Raw genomic sequence first — 18,210 nt, 5'->3', positions numbered from 1 at the left:
CCTGGTTCTCAATGAGGAAGAACAATTGTTTCACAAAGAGATTGTGGACAATTCTTTCTTTCCATTTGAGGACACGGCGGTGATGCTTTGGACTTTGGAGCCGTTGCCATGTGATCCCTCATCACTGGACCAACATCTCCAAAAGCCCACAACGCCTCTGTCTCTTTAGGTTTCTGTTGACCTCCCTGGTCCTGAACACCAGGTCCTCGTCTTTCCTGGTAAGCGCTCTTGTCTACATGGACCTAATGTGTTGTGTGTGTGTGTGTGTGTGTGTGTTCTTCTTGCAGTTGGTGAGACTTCTCGTGGGGGATGGGCCTTCAACAGCCAGCCAGCTTTTGTCGGACTGGAGGACTGAGGTGAAGCAAAGCACCATGGGAGATAAGGGACTCCTGCAGACGGAGGGCAACGCCCTCCTCAAAGCTGTCTTCCAGGGAAAGCTGAGGCTGACCCGTCTGCTGCTGGAGGGCGGGGCTTACATCAACGAGGGTAACGAGCGTGGAGAGACGCCCATCTCCGCCGCCTGCCTGGCCGGCTATGATGACCTGCAAACCAGGCAGAGAATGGTGAGGTACCTGCTGGAGAAAGGTGCCGATCCCAACATCCCAGACAAGAGTGGGAGGACGGCGCTGATGCACGCCTGCGCCGAGCAGGCGGGGAAGGAGGTTGTGACGCTCCTGCTGGAGAACGGCGCTGACCCGAGCCTGAAGGACTACTCGGGCTCCTCGGCCCTCGTCCACGCCATCAACAAGGGCGATCGCGATACTCTGCAGGTGCTCCTGGACGCTTGCAAGGCCAAAGGGAAAGAGGTGATCATCATCACCACGGACACGTCTCCGTCCGGAACCAAGAAGACCAAGCAGTACCTCAACTCCCCGCCGTCGCCAGGCATCGTGGACAAACTGTCTCCGGCCTGCATGTCTCCCTCCGACGTGGAGATCGGCACCTCCTCACCCGCGGCCGACAAGAGCAAAAGCGAGGAGGGGATCTTCAGCTTTGCACTTACCTCAGCTTTACCACTACCTTCAAGTCGACCCTTGGGAGAGAAGAGGCCCCCGCCGCGTAAGCTGCTGAAGAGGCTCAACTCTGAGCCCTGGGGCCTGGTGGCGCCCTCGGTCCTGAGCGGGGTTTCTCAGGAGAGAATCGATGGAGGGCTGAAGGAGGAGAGCAGCTGTGACCTGAGCAGGACAATAGCTGAGATGAACGGTCTGTCCATCACAGAGCCAACGAGACCCCTGTTGTCACGACGACACAGCATAGAGACCCATGATCCCTGTTCCCCTAAACTGATTGATCGATCCTGTTCGGAGGACTGTGCCGCCCTCGCTGGCTCCTCCTGGGCCGATAAGGTCCAGCAGCACCAGATCCTGTACCGCAGAAACACGGCTCCAGAATCCCAGGAGGGCAGCGGAGGACCTGGAGCCATCATGGCCCGGGCTTTGGCTCACCCCAAATTAACGAGGATGGAGCACTACGAGTCGGATACCCACCTGAGTCCAGAGTCCATCCCCGGCTCTCCAGACTCTGGTCGTTTGTCGGTGGAGCGGAGGAGGTACAACGCCTCTCCCCTCTCGCTGGTCACCAGCTCCTCCAGGGAATCTTTGGAGAACATCCCCAACTCTGTGTCACCCATCACCATGCGCAGGCGTCCTCCTGGCCTCCTGGAGCGGCGCGGCTCTGGGACCCTCCTTCTGGACCACATCTCTCACACCAGGCCGGGTTTCCTGCCACCGCTTAACATCAACCCGCAAAGGCCCATCCCTGATATACGGGCCAACGGTAAGCCCGCATCCCCGATCCACTGTGGGCATAAGATCCTGGTGCCCGTGGCCCCTACGTCACCCAAACGGGGCCCCGACTTTAAGATGAAGAAGAAGCTGATGAGGAGACACTCGATGCAAACAGAGCAGATGAAGCAGCTCTCTACTTTCCAAGAGATCCTGGCCGAGAAGGTGGTAGAGTCCAACGGGGATTGATGCCAAGAGCCACGATGGGTAGCTGCCGAACTGTAACAATTTTCACCGTGGGGTTCACCTGAAGAACATTATTTTGCAGACGCCTCATGTTCACAACTACATCCTGGTGTTTCTGGAGGGTGGCGACATCAAGGGACTTAAAGAAAAATACTCATCAATGTCATTCAATAGATTTAACTTCCAGGTTCCGAGGTTGATGGGCTCCATCTACCAAACATGTAAATGTCAGAAAATCAAATATGAATGGCAGAAGAGCTTGCTGTCTGCCATTGTAAAAACTGTACCTGGTGACTGGACTGAAGGCTTGCAGGACAGGAACTTCAAGGTTTGGGGTATTTAAAGTGAGGTGCCAAAGCTTGAAGCTCTTCAGCAGAAGGTTCCCCGGTTCCCCAGTGGTGGCTGGTGAAGATCCCTAGATCACCGTTGTTGTGGTCATTAAGCTTGAGGTCTTTTAATGGCTCTTTAGTTCCTTGAGGCTACTTTGGTTCTGAAGCTGTGCCCTAAACAAAGATGGCCACCCTTTGTTCTTTGTCCAGGTTCAAAGCTGATGGAAAACAAGTGGCAGGTTCTTCCTTCTGGATGAGGTGGTTTTGTGGTTTCTGTGCCCATGATTGGGGTCAGACCAATCACGGCCAATTTTGGTCATTGTTGGTGTGGATGCCCCGTACTTACAGCGTCCACAACAGAGAGCTTTTTTTTTAATTTATTTTTTAAAACTTTTTCCTGTTCTGCTGCAGGATTTTGAAGGACCAGACCACACCCATGTCCTCTCTTCCTCTGGAACCAGACCAGATTTTTCTTGATTGCTTTCTGATTTTGTCTTTGCTCAACCGCAGGAAACTCTTTTTTTTTTTTTTCCAATTCCTTGGCGTTTTCTCTGATAGCTCCATTATTTCTCCACTTAGCAGATGTTTCACTGTAGAAAAAAAAAAAAAAAAATGGAGCTCTTTGATGTTTACAGATGCACAATTTGCACTGAGGTTGTGACCTTTTGCTCACATCGGTGAAAAAACTGAAATCATGAAGCTTCAGCCGCACCTGAAGAACTGAAGCTTTTTTTTCCATGACTGAAAGCGGCTCAAATATTTATTTCTATCTATTTATGAACTGTTATTACTGATGACGTGTGAAACTACAAACGCGCTGTACGTACATTCTGTAATTATTACCATCACAAGTCACTCGGGTGGGATTTTGGTGTCAGTGCTCCTCCGGACCAAGCGTCTTTATTTCCAGTTGGGGGCAGCAATGAGACACTGATAAACTGACTGTGTTTGCGAAGGTTTGACTGGTGGAGAAAATTCAATTCAATTCCAAAGAGGTTTGTGATGCGATTTGTGGACGATTTGAACCAAAAGCTGCACGCTGCACTTGACCAGTGGGTGGCGCTGATGGAACACTGCAAGGGTGGAGTGGAGGCATGATTTTTGGACGGAGCGAGTTTGATTATTTATTTATTAATGACCTGATGTGCTGATTGAGAGGGTTAGCTTAACTTGGCTAAGCATGAAGACGCATTCGAACCAGTAAACAGAGTCCAAACTTTACTTCTTCTTCTTAAAGACAAAGTTATAGCAACTGTCCATGTGTGATCTCACAAAGGGCACTGTGCCCTCTCCCAGGATAGCGAGCACACCCCCTGGTGCAGTCTGCAGCAGAACTGACCAACCACACACATGCTACACCAACTACAGTGGCACTGCGTCCTTGTCTGTCACACTTCCTCCTCCCTCGAACCTTTAGCAGTTGTGCTAAGCTAAGCTAAAGGCTGTGCAGGTTCTCTGGAATTGTTGAGGTGATTTTGATTGAGTTTCTTTTAGCGCCTCCCGGTGTTAACGAGGCATCACTGCGGGTGAAACTAAGTGAATACAAAGTCTTTTGCCACTGAGGGTTTTTATTGTTGTCCTGATTTCAGGGCCGAATGTTTCCTCAGCCCCACTTTTACAATCACTTGGCTCTGAGGGAGAGAAGCTGTGACCATGTGACCCGGTCACATGACTTGTGAGCATCACTGGTCCAGTCAGTGACGAGCTGAGTTCTGGTTCTGAACTGGTTCTGATTGTTGTCTGTAGATACTTGAAGTTTAAACTAAATCAAAGTATTTTTATACAGCTGTTAGCAAATAGAAAAAAAAAAAAAAAAAAGTCTCTAATGAATCTGTGATCTATTTTTCTTCCCTCATTGATTGTAACTCAAACTGTGGAATAAAAATATGGTTCATGTCTGACTGTTGCAATTGCTCCATTAAAAGAAAAAAGAAAAAAGAAAATAGTCCTCAGCACTTTGGAGCTTAAATGTGCCGTTTGTCTCCAGACTCAAACCAAAATCCAACTCCCCAGGTAGGGGGCGCTGTAGCACCACATGAGACCTCCAGTCTGATCCACCATTGGTCCCAGTTGGAGCAGCAGGACTCACTCAAACACACAAACACGTCTGATCAAATGGTTTATTTGGAAGATGTTGGGAAAAACTACAAAAGAGTTTTTAGATGTTAAAACAAATTAAAAAAAAAGATTCTTTGGTGGAAAACAGAGAAAATATTTACAGTGATTGAGCGGAGTGATACAAACACACATACAAGTTTAGAGTGACAGGATAAAATACAGGAGTGTCTGAATATTAAAAGAGTGTCATCATCAATAGTGTGAAAAGGCAGCGACGGCAGCAGGAGGAGGAGGAGGTAGAGGGAGAGCAGAGGGCTGAGGAGGAAGAGGAGGAGTCACTCCTCATTTTTAGAAAAACTTCTCGTTGGAGAATGATTACTAAAAGGAGTGTAGAGTGTCATCAATAGTGTGGAAGGCAGGAGGAGGAGGAGAGGGTGGAGAAGGAGGTAGACGAGGAGGAGAAGGACGAAGAGAAAGAGTCGCTGCTCATTTCTTGAAGAACTTCTTGTTTAGGAGGAAGATGAGCAGGTTGACGTTGACCTTGGCCTTGTCGAACATCTTCATCTCGGCCACGCCCTCGTACTGCAGCTGCAGGAGGTCCTGGTACTGGAGCAGGAAGTCCTCCATCTCCACGCCCAGGAAGCGAGCCTTGACCCTGAAGCTCCCTCTCTCAGGCCCGGGAACGATGTCGAACACCACGTTCTTGAACCTGCAGCAGGTCCAGCGTGACTGACTCTCCACCCGCGGCCTCAGAACGAGGTAATGTGTGTATCTGTGTGTGTGTGTGTGTGTGTGTGTGTGTTCTCACTGTGTGGCAGGCAGATCCTCGATGGCCAGCAGCACTCCCTTCTCCTGCAGCCGGGTGGCGCTGTAGGTCAGAGTGGGAAGCTTCTTCTTGCTCTCGGCTGCCTTCTTATTGGCTTTGCTGCAAGCAGGCATTCGGTTCAGAGGAGAAAGTCACAAGATGTACAAAGAAGAGCCAATCAGAGGGCCCGGAGATCAGGTGACCAACGCTGCCCTCTGGTGGTCACTGCTGGAGAGAGGGTGTTTACCTGCGGGCGGTCAGGTTGTCCAGACAGGAAGTGATGTAATGGCGGTAGAAGTCCACCTGCTCGCTGTGGAAGGCGCTCTTCTCCTGCAGGCTGCGCAGGGTGTGGCTCAGCCTCTGAAGCTCCGCCCCCCGGCGCTGGCGACGCAGACGCTGCTGCCGGATGTCCTGGAGGATTCGACAGAGAGGACGTGTGATTGGACGGCCGGGTCACATGACGGTACGTGGTGGTGGTGGTGATGATGATGATGATGATGATGATGGTGATGGTGATGGTGATGGTGATGTTGATGGTGATGGTGGTGATGATGATGATGGGTGGCTGTGTTGGTCACCTTGGCGATCATGTGCAGGATCTGGCTGTGGGTCTGGGATGGTCTCAGGACCCCCAGGGTCTCCAGGCGCCGCAGGCAGCGCAGGATCTTCCTCTTCTTCTCCTCCAGGCTCAGGCCGCTGTCGGCCGCCAGCGACGCGCTGCGACGCATCTTGTGGGGCGTGCGGGCGTCCTGCTGCGCCCGCCGCTGCATTAGCCAATCGTGGCACATTCTCTGTAGGGGGAGGAGGAGGGGAGGAGGTGACTGGAGGTCCACCTGGACCACCAGGGTGTGTGTGTGTGTGTGTGTACCTGGTCGTGAGACGCAGACACTCGCAGGATGTCTCCCAGCGAGTCTCCTGGCTGAGTCCTGATGACGTCGATGATCAGCTGCTTGGTGCTGAAGACCAGCCAGGAGAAAGTGTTAGCTTCATGCTAGCAGGCTGAGCTATGGTACATTAAAGCGGGTGATGCTAAGCTAAGCTACCTGTGCAGCAGGCCCTGGGCGTCGGCTTTGTCCTCGCTGAAGATGTCGAACCTGTTGGTGAGCGTCAGAGAGACCTCCATCCTGCTGCAGTCTGGATCAGCTGACCACGACTCTCCTGAGGGACACAGTGTGTGTGTGTGTGTGTGTGTGTGTGTGTGTGTGTGTGTGAGAGACAGCGCTGATCAATCACCAGTCATCTTTTGTTTGCACCTCCAGTGATGATGGAGGGAATCCAACTGATCAGATTCTGCATAACTGTGGCCCTCTGCTGCCCTCCAGTGGTCAGACTGTGAACTACCACAGCTGCAACCCACTGACCCCAGAGCGCTGACCCGCCCTGAACTGTGATTGGTGGAGGGACCCCAGCAGACGTACCGATGAGGTCCTGCAGGGAGGGGGCGGGGCCGAGCTCCTTCAGGAGGAGGCGCAGCGGGTCGGAGGAGTCGTGACACAGCACCTCCTGGTGCTCCAACAGCAGCTGGATGGACACACACACAGACACACACAGAGTGTTAGTGAGGATCCTGTCCTTGCCTTCGGAACCTGAGGGCACCTGACCTGTTGACCTTTTGACCTGTTGGGGGCGGGGCCTGATACCTTGTGTGTGTTGAGCAGCTCCCCGACGGAGATGTAGACCAGCGGCTTGTTGACGATGAGCAGCTCGGAGAACTCGTCCATGTTGAAGCGGGACTCCGGGTCGGGAACGTCGCACACTGACACCAGGAACTTCCTGTGGGACACAGAGGTCAGGAGGTCAAGAGGTCAGTGCAGGACGGGGGGGGGGGGGGGGCAACGGTGGAGTGGTTGGTGGTCGTCGCACCTGAACTTGTGGTGCGTGGCGCTGATGTAGTGGTTGAGCGCCCTCACGTGGTAGCCGTCGCCGTGGAAGTGCTTGTTGGCGGCCGCGTGCTGCAGCATGCGGGCAATGGAGCCCAGCAGGTGGCGCTGCTCGGGCTGCAGGGCGGAGCCGGCCGAGCGGTCCACCACGCCGAAGCCGTCAGGCGCCACCACGGCGGGGTTCATGTAGCGGTAGTAGACCAGGTTCCCCACGATCTGAGACACACAACCATTGATGACTACATCTCCCAGCATGCCACAGAAAACAGAGCCTGGGCTCCGCCTCCTTCCTGGCAGCTCGCTGACCTTGTAGAGCTCGTCCTCTCCAGCTTGAGGGAACTTCTCCTTCAGGGAGTCTCGGAGAACTTTGGCTGTGTAGCGCAGGCCGTACCTACACACACACACACACATCAGCAACACAGCCAGGTGTATATGTGTGTATGTTTGCACATGCATGCATGGGTGTGTGTGTGTGTGTGTGTGTGTGTGTGTGTGTATGAGACTGACGGCAGCCGGTGCAGGTTGGAGGTGATGGCCTTGAGGACTCGGTCCGTCAGGTTCTTCAGGTTGACGATGGCGATGTCGATGCGTCTCTGGACCTCGGGGTGCGCCAGGGCCTCGTCGGGGGTCACCTGGTAGGGCAGTGTGCTGCGGGGAGGGGGGGTCACAGAGGGTGGTCAGACAGTCAGACAGACCACCACCACCACCACCACCACCACCCAACTCCTCTGACGCCCTCTGACCTCCTGGTCCCGGTCTGGCTCTCGGTCTGGTTGATCCAGGTCCTGTAGACCTCCAGCGGGTCGGTTCTGATGCTGAGGCTGCGGTCCAGCAGCAGGTCCTGCAGAGCCGGGCCCAGCGACTCCCGCAGGGCGTTCTGGCCGCGGGCGTGGCGGTAGAAGTTGACCAGCATCTTGATGACGGTGGGGTTCCCCGTCACCACGTCCCGGGGCTGCTCCACCTTCAGCCTGCAGCACCACCCACAGGGTCAGGAGGGTGGAGGGTGGAAGGGGCTCCTCGTGTGTGTGTGTGTATGTGTGTGCGGTCACCTGATCTCATATCGCAGCGCGGCGGTGAAGAGCTGCAGCAGCATGAAGGCCTCGCGACGGTCAGCGCCGTAGTTGAAGAGGCTGAAGACCAACATCTCCATGAAGGAGGTGGAGCGGCTCTGAGGCATCAGGAAGATCAGCTGGGCCAGGTAGAGGGGCTGGGTCTGACACACACACACACACACACACACACACACACACACACACACACACACACACACACACACACACACACACACAGAGTGAGCTGAGAGGAGGGGAGGGTTAGTGGAGGTGCTGGTGCTGGGGTGGAGGGGGCGGGGCCAGGCTCACCTGCAGAAGGTAGAAGAGGTGCTGGTAGGCCTCCAGCCGCCTCCTCTTGTCCAGGCTCAGGGCCTTCAGACCTTTGCCCTTCTCCACGTCCATCAGGTCTGACAGCTGCCTTGTTCTTCCTGGTCAGCTTCTTACAGTGGGACACCACTTCCTGTTTGGAGGAGAGAGGAGGGGGGAGGGTGGGAGGAGAGGTGAGGTGTTGTGACCAGCTGAGGTCTCATTGGTCAGAACAGCGGTGGTGGTGTTGATGATGATGATGATGGTAGTGGTGGTGTTGATGATGATGGTGGTGGTGGTGGTGTTGATGATGATGATGGTGGTGGTGTTGATGATGATGGTGGTGGTGGTGGTGTTGATGATGATGGTGGTGGTGTTGATGATGATAATGATGATGATGATAATGGTGGTAATGTTGATAATGATGATGGTGATGGTGGTGGTGTTGATGGTGATGATGGTGGTGGTGTTGATGATGATGGTGGTGGTGGTGGTGTTGATGATGATGGTGGTGGTGTTGATGATGATAATGATGATGATGATAATGGTGGTAATGTTGATAATGATGATGGTGATGGTGGTGGTGTTGATGGTGATGATGGTGGTGGTGTTGATGATGATGATGGTGGTGGTGTTGATGATGATGGTGGTGGTGGTGGTGTTGATGATGATGGTGGTGGTGTTGATGATGATAATGATGATGATGATAATGGTGGTAATGTTGATAATGATGATGGTGATGGTGGTGGTGTTGATGGTGATGATGGTGGTGGTGTTGATGATGATGGTGGTGGTGGTGGTGTTGATGATGATGGTGGTGGTGGTGGTGTTGATGATGATGATGATGGTGGTGGTGTTGATGATGATGGTGGTGATGGTGGTGTTGATGATGATGGTGGTGGTGTTGATGATGATAATGATGATGATGATAATGGTGGTAATGTTGATAATGATGATGGTGATGGTGGTGGTGTTGATGGTGATGATCATGCTGGTGGTGGTGCCGCTAACCTGCAGCGTGGCCCGGTTCCGGACCAGCAGGCCGATCTTCAGGTCCATGAGGTTGAGGTCGGCCTCCAGCTGGCGGTTGGAGCGGATGCTGCGCACCACCTCCTCTCTCACCCGCAGCAGCTCCGCCTCCTGGCGGATGTCGGCGTCGCCCAGGTCCAGCAGGTGGAGGAACTTCCTGAGCACGGCCAGAGGGGGCGTGGCCGAGTGCACTGAGACAGAGGGGGCGGGGGAAAGGGTGAACTACGGCTACATACGGCATTTAATCACTGGAAGAGGTCCCGAAATACCATAAAACCACTAAAACTGGTCACAGCGAATAGGGTTAGTTAGGGTGCTGTAGTACTGTAGTGTATTCTAGAGTACAACCACCAGAATGAACGAGACTCCACCACTGGCTGATGGATGACGTCAATCGAAATGGACCAATCAGACACTCACCCAGCATCCTGTACTCCTCCCGGGCTTTGTTGGCTCGGAAGAAAGCCTGGATCTTGATGACGGCGCCCACCTGTGGATGCACAGGTGCTATTAAAGCTGCGACCCCTGGATCAGGATTGGACCAGACCCAGTGACATCATCATCATCATCATCACGATGAGGGTGGGCCGAGCCGACACTCACGTGTCTCCTGAAGAAGCTGAGGCGAGCTCGGTACCGCCGCCTGGCCAGCCACATCTTCACATAGGACTGGATCTGTGGACCAATCAGAGGTCAGCGGGCTGCAGGGGGGCGGGGCCTACAGATCCACCAGTCAGCACTCACCTTGACCACCGCCCTCCAGTTGGAGTAGAGAAACTGCAGCCGCCGGCGGTACGCCCTCTGCTGGACAAACCTCCGCCAGTGGGACTGCAGACACACAGGCACCGACCGTCAGTCAGTCAGTCAGTCAGTCAATCAATCTCCTGCAATGGGCCAATCAAAGAAGTGTATCCAGACTGGGGGGGGGACTGGGCAGGTGCAGAGATCCTAGGGCTGCACTCTCACCTGGATGGTGACCACGGCAGGCGTGTGAGCCAGCAGGTGGCGCCGCCGAGCCTCCAGCTGCTGGCGCAGCAGGAAGCCCCGGGCGGCGGCCTGCAGGCGGACCACCAGGGCCTCGCTGCTCCTCCAGAGGGCGCTGCGGCTGTGCGAGGCCGACACGGCGCTGACCACTTCCTGCAGGAGGAGGAAACGCGACACACACACACGAGCAATCAGCAGCCAGATGGCGGGGATGAGGGCGGGGCTGAGGGGGGTGGGGTGCTGACCTGGATGTGGCGGGGGTCCAGGAAGACGTTGTTTTGCAGGAAGTCACACGGTTTCTGCCACGTCCCCTCCAGCCGCCGCAGGTGGAAGAAGTAGGAGGAGCCGTCGTCCAGGCGGAGGTGGAGCCACGGACTCCTGTTGTCCCCTGACACACACACACACACACACACACACACACACACACACACACACACACACACACACACACACACACACACACACACACACACACACACACAGTTAATAATATTCATTATGCCTTCGACAAAATTCAACCCGGCTGTGTGTGTCGGCCATCCAGTTTGCACAAGGGGTCTTAGAACCTTTTATGTGATACCAAAAACTGCCAGCAGGGGTCAGTCATGAACGTGATGACTTTAAAGAAAAGTTAAACTAAAAAATGTGTGTGGAGGGCCTGGGCACCTTGGAGCGTCCTGGCGCTGACGGCGGCGCTGAGCTCCCTCTGGTACTCGGCGCCGCAGGAGGGGACGAGACCCCGCAGCTGCAGCTCCGGCAGCGCCAGAACCCTCAGCGTCTGTCCGGCCCGGTTCTCCTTCAGAGCCTGGTTCACTGCCGCTGTCGCCAGACACACTGCACTCACACACAGAAGGGGCAGAGTCTTTACGCTGTGTCTGATTGTGCTGACCTGATTGGTCCCTTGATCTGTGACTCACTCTTCAGAGCTCTCTGACTCTCCTGATTGGCCCTCGCCACTCCCTCCTGGATGTCGGCCAACCACAGCTCGGCTCCGGGGTCTCTGCTCACCTGATTGGATGGAAGCATGACGCGTGACTTCAGACAGGTGTGAACGAGTCACTGTTTCCACCTGTGCGTGTGTGTGTGTGTGTCAGGCCCACCTGGGCTCGGTGCTCTCTGGCTCCGCCCAGCAGCTTCAGGTACCTGCAGGCGTTGGCCGGCAGCACCTCCTCCTCCAGGCCACAGGAGGGCAGCAGCAGGGCCGCCAGCAGCTGCTGGGGGTCTCCCCTCATCACGGCCTGGTTGACCTGGCCGAGGGCCTGCAGCTCTGAGGTCAGAGGTCAAAGGTCACACACAGTCGTCACCGTGGCAGAGCGTCCTGTGTGTGTGTGTGTGTGTGTGTGTGTGTGTGTGTCGTACGTTCGTGCTCGTCCTGCACTGAGTTGTTGACGGCGTTGATTCCCTCCTGCAGCTGGTTCCAGCTCAGCGAGGCTCCGCCCCCCCGCTGCTGCTGCTGCTTCACACCCAGGAGGTGCTTCATATACCTGGGGGGGGACACCAGCGCCATCATCAGCCTCCCGAGAGCCACGACAGGTGGGGACAGGTGTGTGTGTTTTTTTGTTCATTTTTATTGGATGGACGCAAACTTTACATTTGTGGTTTTGTTTACTTTGATCCAATAATGCCAACTTTTTAACTTTATATTACTTTATATTACCGTTGCATCCCTAGTGTGTGTGTGTGTGTGTGTCTCTGTGTGTGTCTGTGTGTGTGTCTGTGTAGCACCTGTCCAACACGGTGGGGTCGACGTCGGCCAGGCCAGCGGACGCGCTGACCAGCAGGGCACCCAACTGGCCCACATGCCCCGCCTCCAGCGCCTGGTTGATGAGCGCCACCGCAGAAAGCATCTCCACCGCCACAAACAGCTCCTCCTGCTGCAGCTCCCCCTGGTGGTGGAGGCACGGGACGACAGTCAGCTCAAAGAAGCAAAGAGGTGTTGCTGCTGCGTTTTTACCACCAGGGGGCAGGAGTGAGAACTTGAGAGCTGAGGAAGAGATGATGCTCTTGGAGTGTGTGTGTGTGTGTGTGTGCGTGTGCGAGTGTGTGTGCGTGCACCTGCGGGCTGCGCTGCTGCAGCTGCTGCAGCTCTCGGTGGTAGAGGGCGGCAGCGAAGGGGAAGACCTGGGGCAGCTGGAGGTCAGAGGTCAGCAGACAGCTGACCGTGTGTCGGGGGTCGTTGAGACGCAGCGAAGCGTTGACGCTCTGCACCGCGGCCTGCACTGCACGCACACACACACACACGCAGGTCAGGTGACAGCTGCCACACCAGTCTGTGGGGGGGAGGTCGGGGGGGGTTGCAGACTGGTCTTACTGGTCTTGGCTCTCTGAGCTTCACGGTTGGCCACCGTCACGCCTTCCTGCAGCTCGTCGGGCTCCAGAGGGTCCACGCAGCCTTGCTCCTGGTGTGTGTGTGTGTGTGTGTGTGTGTGTGTGTGGGGGGGGGGGGGTCAAAGGTCACAGACAAGGAACAGGGTTCAAATATGAAAAAAAATAAAATAAACCCAAAATCCCATCACTGTGAAGACATCTCAGCTGGATCTTTGAGGGGATAGAAGCAGGTTGGCATGCTCACCAGCGCCTTCTGCTGGCGATCGGCCGCCAGCTGCTCCAGGTACCACAGGCCGTGTTCGCTACGGAGGCCACGGAGGGACAAACAGGGCAGCTGCAGGGCGGCCAGCAGGGAGAGCTCGTCTTCAGTGTCCACAGCTTCGTCCACCTGCTCCACCGCTGAGCGAACTGGTGGTGACATCAGCACACACCCACCAATCAGACAACTGCTGTCGGCCACGCCCACACAGACTCAGAGTCCACTGACTGGCTGACTGACCGTTGACCAGGTTGATGTTGTTCTGGATCTCCTTCTGAGTCAGAAACTCCTCGTAGATGTCTTTGTCCTGCCGACCAGCATCACGCTGGCAAACACACACACAACAAATGTCAACACACAACCCCAACACTTGGACACACACACACACACACACACTCACCCTATTGGCTGCCTGCTCCTCCTTGCCTCTCTTGGCCTGCTGCAGCATCTCCTGGTAGATGGCCATCAGCGCCTCCTGCAGGCCGCTGAGCAGGGCGTTTGGGTTCCTCAGGGCCTGGGCCGTCTCCTGCAGCCGCCCTCGGTCCACCGCCTCGTTGATGGCGATCACCGCTGCGTGGACTGGAGGAGAGCAGCACCATGTGACCTCCTGGAGGTTCAGGTTAAGACCAGTTTGGCCCAAACTGGCACAAGACTTTACTTTCACGACTGCGACGACTGAGAGCCTTGGCAGACACACCAGGTGGGTCTCAGCAGCCAATCAGCAGCAGGCTTTACCTGCAGCCTGGTCCACCGACAGCTCATTGGCCAGGATCCCCCCGATCTTGTTGAAGGCTGGCATCTGGATCCCATATTTGTCCAACTCCAGGTTCATGTTGTTGATCTCCTCCTCTAAACACACACACACACACAGATAGCCAGTTACAGCGGCGCCCCCTGCTGTCACTCAGGTGATCCATCCTGACGCCATCATCACCTGTGAACTTGACTTTTCCGTACAGGTCCTGGATCTGCGGCGCCCGGCCCTGTCTGTACAGGTAGAGGCTGCGGGGACAGACGGACAGACAGACAGACAGACAGACGGTCATCACAGGCAGACAGACAGATGGACAGACAGGTCCAGGTAGACTCACCTGAGTGCGTGAATACAGTAGACCGCCCTCGGCATGTTCTTTTTGTCGTAGATGTCGGTCGTCTCCGGGTGGAAGATCTGGAAAAGAACACACGGATCAGGACCTGATCAATCCTCGCTGACAGACGATGGATCCGGGCCCGGTGGATTGATCCAGCACCACTCTCTCACTGACCGTGGGCAGGCTAAGCGAGGTCAGGGCGTTCCTCCAGTGGCTGATGTTGTCGGTGTGGCGGAACTGAAGACCCAGCGTCTAGTCGGATCGACACACAGCTGATTAGCCACGTCATAAACATCGAAGCAGAAGACATTGTAGACAAGACAGGAAGTGGAGGACAGAACAGGAAGTGACATCATCCTCTTAGGTGACTACTGATCAAGGAAGCAGGAGCTGAAAGGAGTGGAAGGTGGAGGAGGAGGAGCGGAGGAGCAGCTCTTCCGTGAAAAATCAGTGCAGTGTGATTCATCTCCCAACCACCAGGGGGAGCCTCGGTCTCTCACCTGATATCGTTGCTGCTCTGGGTCAAAGATCTTCTTCAGGGCCACGGCAGTGGGAGCAAAGCGGTGTCCCAATTTGGCCAGTATGACTCCGTTCCTCAGCGCCTCCTCCAGCTCGGTGGGGGCGGGAAGCTCCTCCCCCAGACACGCCTCCATCCACCTGAGGAGGAGGAAGAGGAGGAGGGGGAGCAGATCGACAGAGTGATGAGAGTGAGGTCTCACACGAAGCAGGGCTAAGAGGCAGCAGTGAGCACCGACCTCTTGGCCTCCTCCAGCCTGCAGAGGTACTGATAGGCCACGTTCTGGATCCGCTGCTCGTCCATCTGCTCCGCCGTCAGCCGCTCATCTGACACACACACACACACACACACACACACACACACACACACACTTAATGGTCACAACTACAAGATGCTCCCATCTCACCTGAAACATCCCTTCCAGGTTGATACTTGTTATGACTGATCAGTTAGTGGTTGTGGATGTGTTATCGTCACACACACTCCGTTATCCTCGGACAAATAAACCGTCGACCGTCTCAATATTTGTGACGCTGGAGCTGCTTTTGGCTGACACGTCTGGAGCTCGCGGCGTGTCGTGAATTCACTTTGTAATAACTCATTCGTTATGAACGTTATTGAAAGCAGCTGTTGCCTGGAGGCGCAGCGGGAGTGAACTACTTGACCGTGCTGCCCGCACCGGGTCACGCCGCCGAGACCGACTGGCAGACGGTTGTGAACACACTGTCATTGAACGAGCCACAGAACAACACAACCACGCACACACATACACAGAGACAGAGAGAGAGAGAGTGTGACGTAAGAAGACAAACTCACAGCGAGCGACACCGTCCGCCATGCTGCCCGCTGCCTCGTCCTGCCACTCGGTTCAAAAGCACTCGTTCCGCCTCTTAATTCGAATTCCGTGACACTATAAATCTCCTGAAACTCTTCGCTCGCACTTTCAAACTGTCCGCTCCGCTGGTCGAAGCCACTTCCGGTCTCGAGTTTGAAAGCTCCCGCCGGTCACCGATTGGCCGAACGACAGAAGGCCGATCCCATTGGCTGCGATGCTTTCGCGCACTGCATTGTGGTCTATGTATTTCGCTTAAAGAAAACAAACAAACCTCGATAGCGTGTTTAGTTTGGATGGTTTTTTATTGATTTATTTTAATTAAATTTTCATTTAATAAGTTAGACTATGTCGTATTACTTTTAATTTATTTTTGATCGGTTGTTTTGTTGCTCCCATAGCAACCCAGGCTGCGACGGGAGGTTTTATACGTGTCGTTGCTACTGCTGCTTGGCAGAATGTGTTGATGACATCTAAATTCCAACAACAGACCGGAAGTAAGGAAGACTATTTATGTCGGCTTTTTCGCCAGCAGGCGGTTAGAGTGGTTCTATCCGAGGCTAACGGTTGGCCGAGTTTAGCTTCAGCCCCCTGGCTCACAGCCACCCAACCACTCACTCATCGACACTGGTACAAATGTTTCACGTTTGCTTTATTTACACTGAAGAAGTTGTCAATAGGACTCACATGATGAAATTCACCCAGTAATGACCAAGAATCCTTTGGGATTTTTTTTTTCTTTTAATATTTATCATTTGATGATTTTATGATCATCATCCAGCAGAGGGCGTTGCTTACTTTATCTTTACCTAGCTTGTTTTCAGCGCTTAGAAACACAGTAATCCGTAAAACTACAATATTAGTAATAATAAAAAATAAAAAAAAGCATAGCAGCACAGCAGTAACTTTTATTTGTGAAAAAAATTGTTGGTCATGTGATTTCAGCAAATAAAAATACAATGTTATTGGGTTTTAAGAATGTTTCTATGTATGGCTTAAGAGTTGAGTGTTTTGTGACCTTCAGTGAGAAGGTCAGTCGTTTATTTACTGCTGATGTCTCTTCCATTGTCATCTTCCTGCTCCAGGTTTCGCATGGCATCTGATGCTCCGCCCCCTGCAGATGCTGCCGTGAGAGTGAGATGGAGGAGATAGAAGAGGGAGTCAGAGGGCAGGAGTAAGCAGGTGCAGAAGGTCAGGAGGTACCCTCAAACTTTGACATCAATCCACCTCCTTGAGACCGCTGTTACATCAGGAATCAAATACATGGACAGCAAAGCACCTTCAGTTCCTGTCCTGTCAAAATAAAGGCAGAATGGCAGAAAAATAGCAACTTCTTCTAATTAAAAGCAGCCGTAGAATCGCTTAGCAGGCCTTGTGCCGAGGAACAGTGGAATTGAGTGTTTTCAGGCTTTCTACTTGTCACAACATGTCAGAGAAAAATATGTAATGGCTCTGGTTACTGCTTACTTTGCCAGTAAAAACAGTTTGACAGTCTGTGGGCTACACATGGAGCTTTTGGGAGATCTGAATGAGGAGACCAAGCTGCCCGGCAGAACCTGAAGATGACCTGAAGCGCCCAGTCCCAATTCGCACAGACCACCTCATGAATAAACATGTTGTAAATCGGCTGTTAAATCTGTACACAAACAGAAATGTGGTGGTGGTAGTGGGGGGGTCACGGGGGGGATAACAATTTATGTATTTTGTGGTGAGGAATTTCCTGTAACAATTTCCCGAAGAACCACAAGTTTATCCATAGGGCTGGAGCACATCAGCACAGCAACTGACGGAGGCCATCGCCCTGCTGAGGAGCTAATCGTCACATATACATTTCTATTTGGTCAGGGATTAACAGCACGCTGGGGTGGCAGGCCGGCTTTTGTTTATTTCGGGCAAGACCTCAATATTGATGCAATGCGAGGAGAATACATTAGGTTGATTCAAGTTCAATTCCCAAGGTCTTTCTTCACCGTGACACGTAGACGCTGATTAATATTTACTTGATTCACAATCGACGTAATTTTCTTGTCAGTGAGGCTTTGCCTGTTTACACCGGAGTCATCAGCAATTTGTCTTAAAACGTAAACACATCTGGCCCTCTTCAGTGCCCAGTTCTTTGTACACAGCGTGCACGTGTCATATGTAATCTCAATAAACACGAAATTCATTCAAGTTCATTATAACAACGAGCCTACGTTCCAAACTTGGACTCATGCTTCAATCACTGGAACTGGACCAGACCTTGTGTGAACATGCTGAGCAAGTGCATTTACCACAGTCTCCTCTGTAGCGAGCATATAGCTTCATCTAGTGTAAATTCTACATTTGATTACAATGTAGCCAAGAAGCTGTTGCATTGAGTCGCCGTGCATCACATTGTAATTGTTTGCATGTTCTTTATTGTACTGTTCATCCATACTGCCGTAACTTATCGCTCTTCCCCTTCATCCTCCAAGCACCCGGATGTCTGTCACAGTAAATTGAAACTGAATTTTTCAGAAGCAAATTTGAACTTTGAGAACTGAATGTGAAGATGTCTAGACAGTTGGATTTTCAGTGACAATCATTTTTTTTTTTTATTGAATTGAATTTCAATTTCAAATTTTACTATTCAAATACAGCTTTTCAATGCAATGATTCAAATTTAATGGTGGCGCAGTGGTCAGCGCTGCCGCCTCACAGCAAGAAGGTTGTGGGTTCGATTCCGGGGCCCGGGCCTGGGGCCTTTCTTTGTGGAGTTTGCATGTTCTCCCCGTGTCTGCGTGGGTTC

General features: G+C 53.3%; 2 protein-coding genes across 2 annotated transcripts in view; one reads left to right on the top strand and one right to left on the bottom strand.

The window, feature by feature from the left end:
* Nucleotides 1-2,864, top strand: part of ankrd34a (ankyrin repeat domain 34A) — a 4,671-nt gene extending 1,807 nt beyond the window's left edge. Inside the window, exon 2 of the mRNA XM_076045807.1 lies at nucleotides 288-2,864. Within this exon, the coding sequence (XP_075901922.1) occupies nucleotides 372-1,973 (1,602 nt within the window). The 5' untranslated portion in view covers nucleotides 288-371 and the 3' untranslated portion in view covers nucleotides 1,974-2,864. The remainder of the gene's footprint in view (nucleotides 1-287) is intronic.
* A 1,541-nt stretch (nucleotides 2,865-4,405) lies between these two features.
* On the bottom strand, nucleotides 4,406-15,584 carry iqgap3 (IQ motif containing GTPase activating protein 3). Its single transcript, XM_076045760.1, is given in 38 exon segments — nucleotides 4,406-5,066; nucleotides 5,166-5,282; nucleotides 5,410-5,573; nucleotides 5,741-5,953; nucleotides 6,031-6,118; nucleotides 6,206-6,320; nucleotides 6,581-6,683; nucleotides 6,803-6,935; nucleotides 7,026-7,258; nucleotides 7,349-7,433; nucleotides 7,550-7,690; nucleotides 7,786-8,010; nucleotides 8,092-8,255; nucleotides 8,404-8,512; nucleotides 8,514-8,554; nucleotides 9,412-9,620; nucleotides 9,850-9,919; nucleotides 10,033-10,104; nucleotides 10,174-10,257; nucleotides 10,396-10,566; nucleotides 10,659-10,801; nucleotides 11,080-11,247; nucleotides 11,331-11,421; nucleotides 11,514-11,680; nucleotides 11,773-11,897; nucleotides 12,139-12,299; nucleotides 12,469-12,632; nucleotides 12,725-12,812; nucleotides 12,986-13,149; nucleotides 13,241-13,325; nucleotides 13,401-13,579; nucleotides 13,736-13,849; nucleotides 13,935-14,002; nucleotides 14,092-14,168; nucleotides 14,266-14,343; nucleotides 14,592-14,748; nucleotides 14,847-14,934; nucleotides 15,425-15,584. Coding segments are annotated over 38 exon segments (4,899 nt in total). The 5' UTR covers nucleotides 15,447-15,584; the 3' UTR covers nucleotides 4,406-4,843.
* Between the last annotated feature and the right edge of the window lie 2,626 nt (nucleotides 15,585-18,210).

Source organism: Nelusetta ayraudi, unplaced genomic scaffold, assembly GCF_046127955.1.
Source record: "Nelusetta ayraudi isolate G7.1 ecotype Tasmania unplaced genomic scaffold, CSIRO-AGI_Nayr_v1 ptg000087l, whole genome shotgun sequence".
Taxonomy (NCBI): Eukaryota; Metazoa; Chordata; class Actinopteri; order Tetraodontiformes; family Monacanthidae; genus Nelusetta; species Nelusetta ayraudi.
The sequence above is the reverse complement of the archived record's forward strand: the minus strand, read 5'-3'. Positions and strand labels throughout refer to the sequence as shown.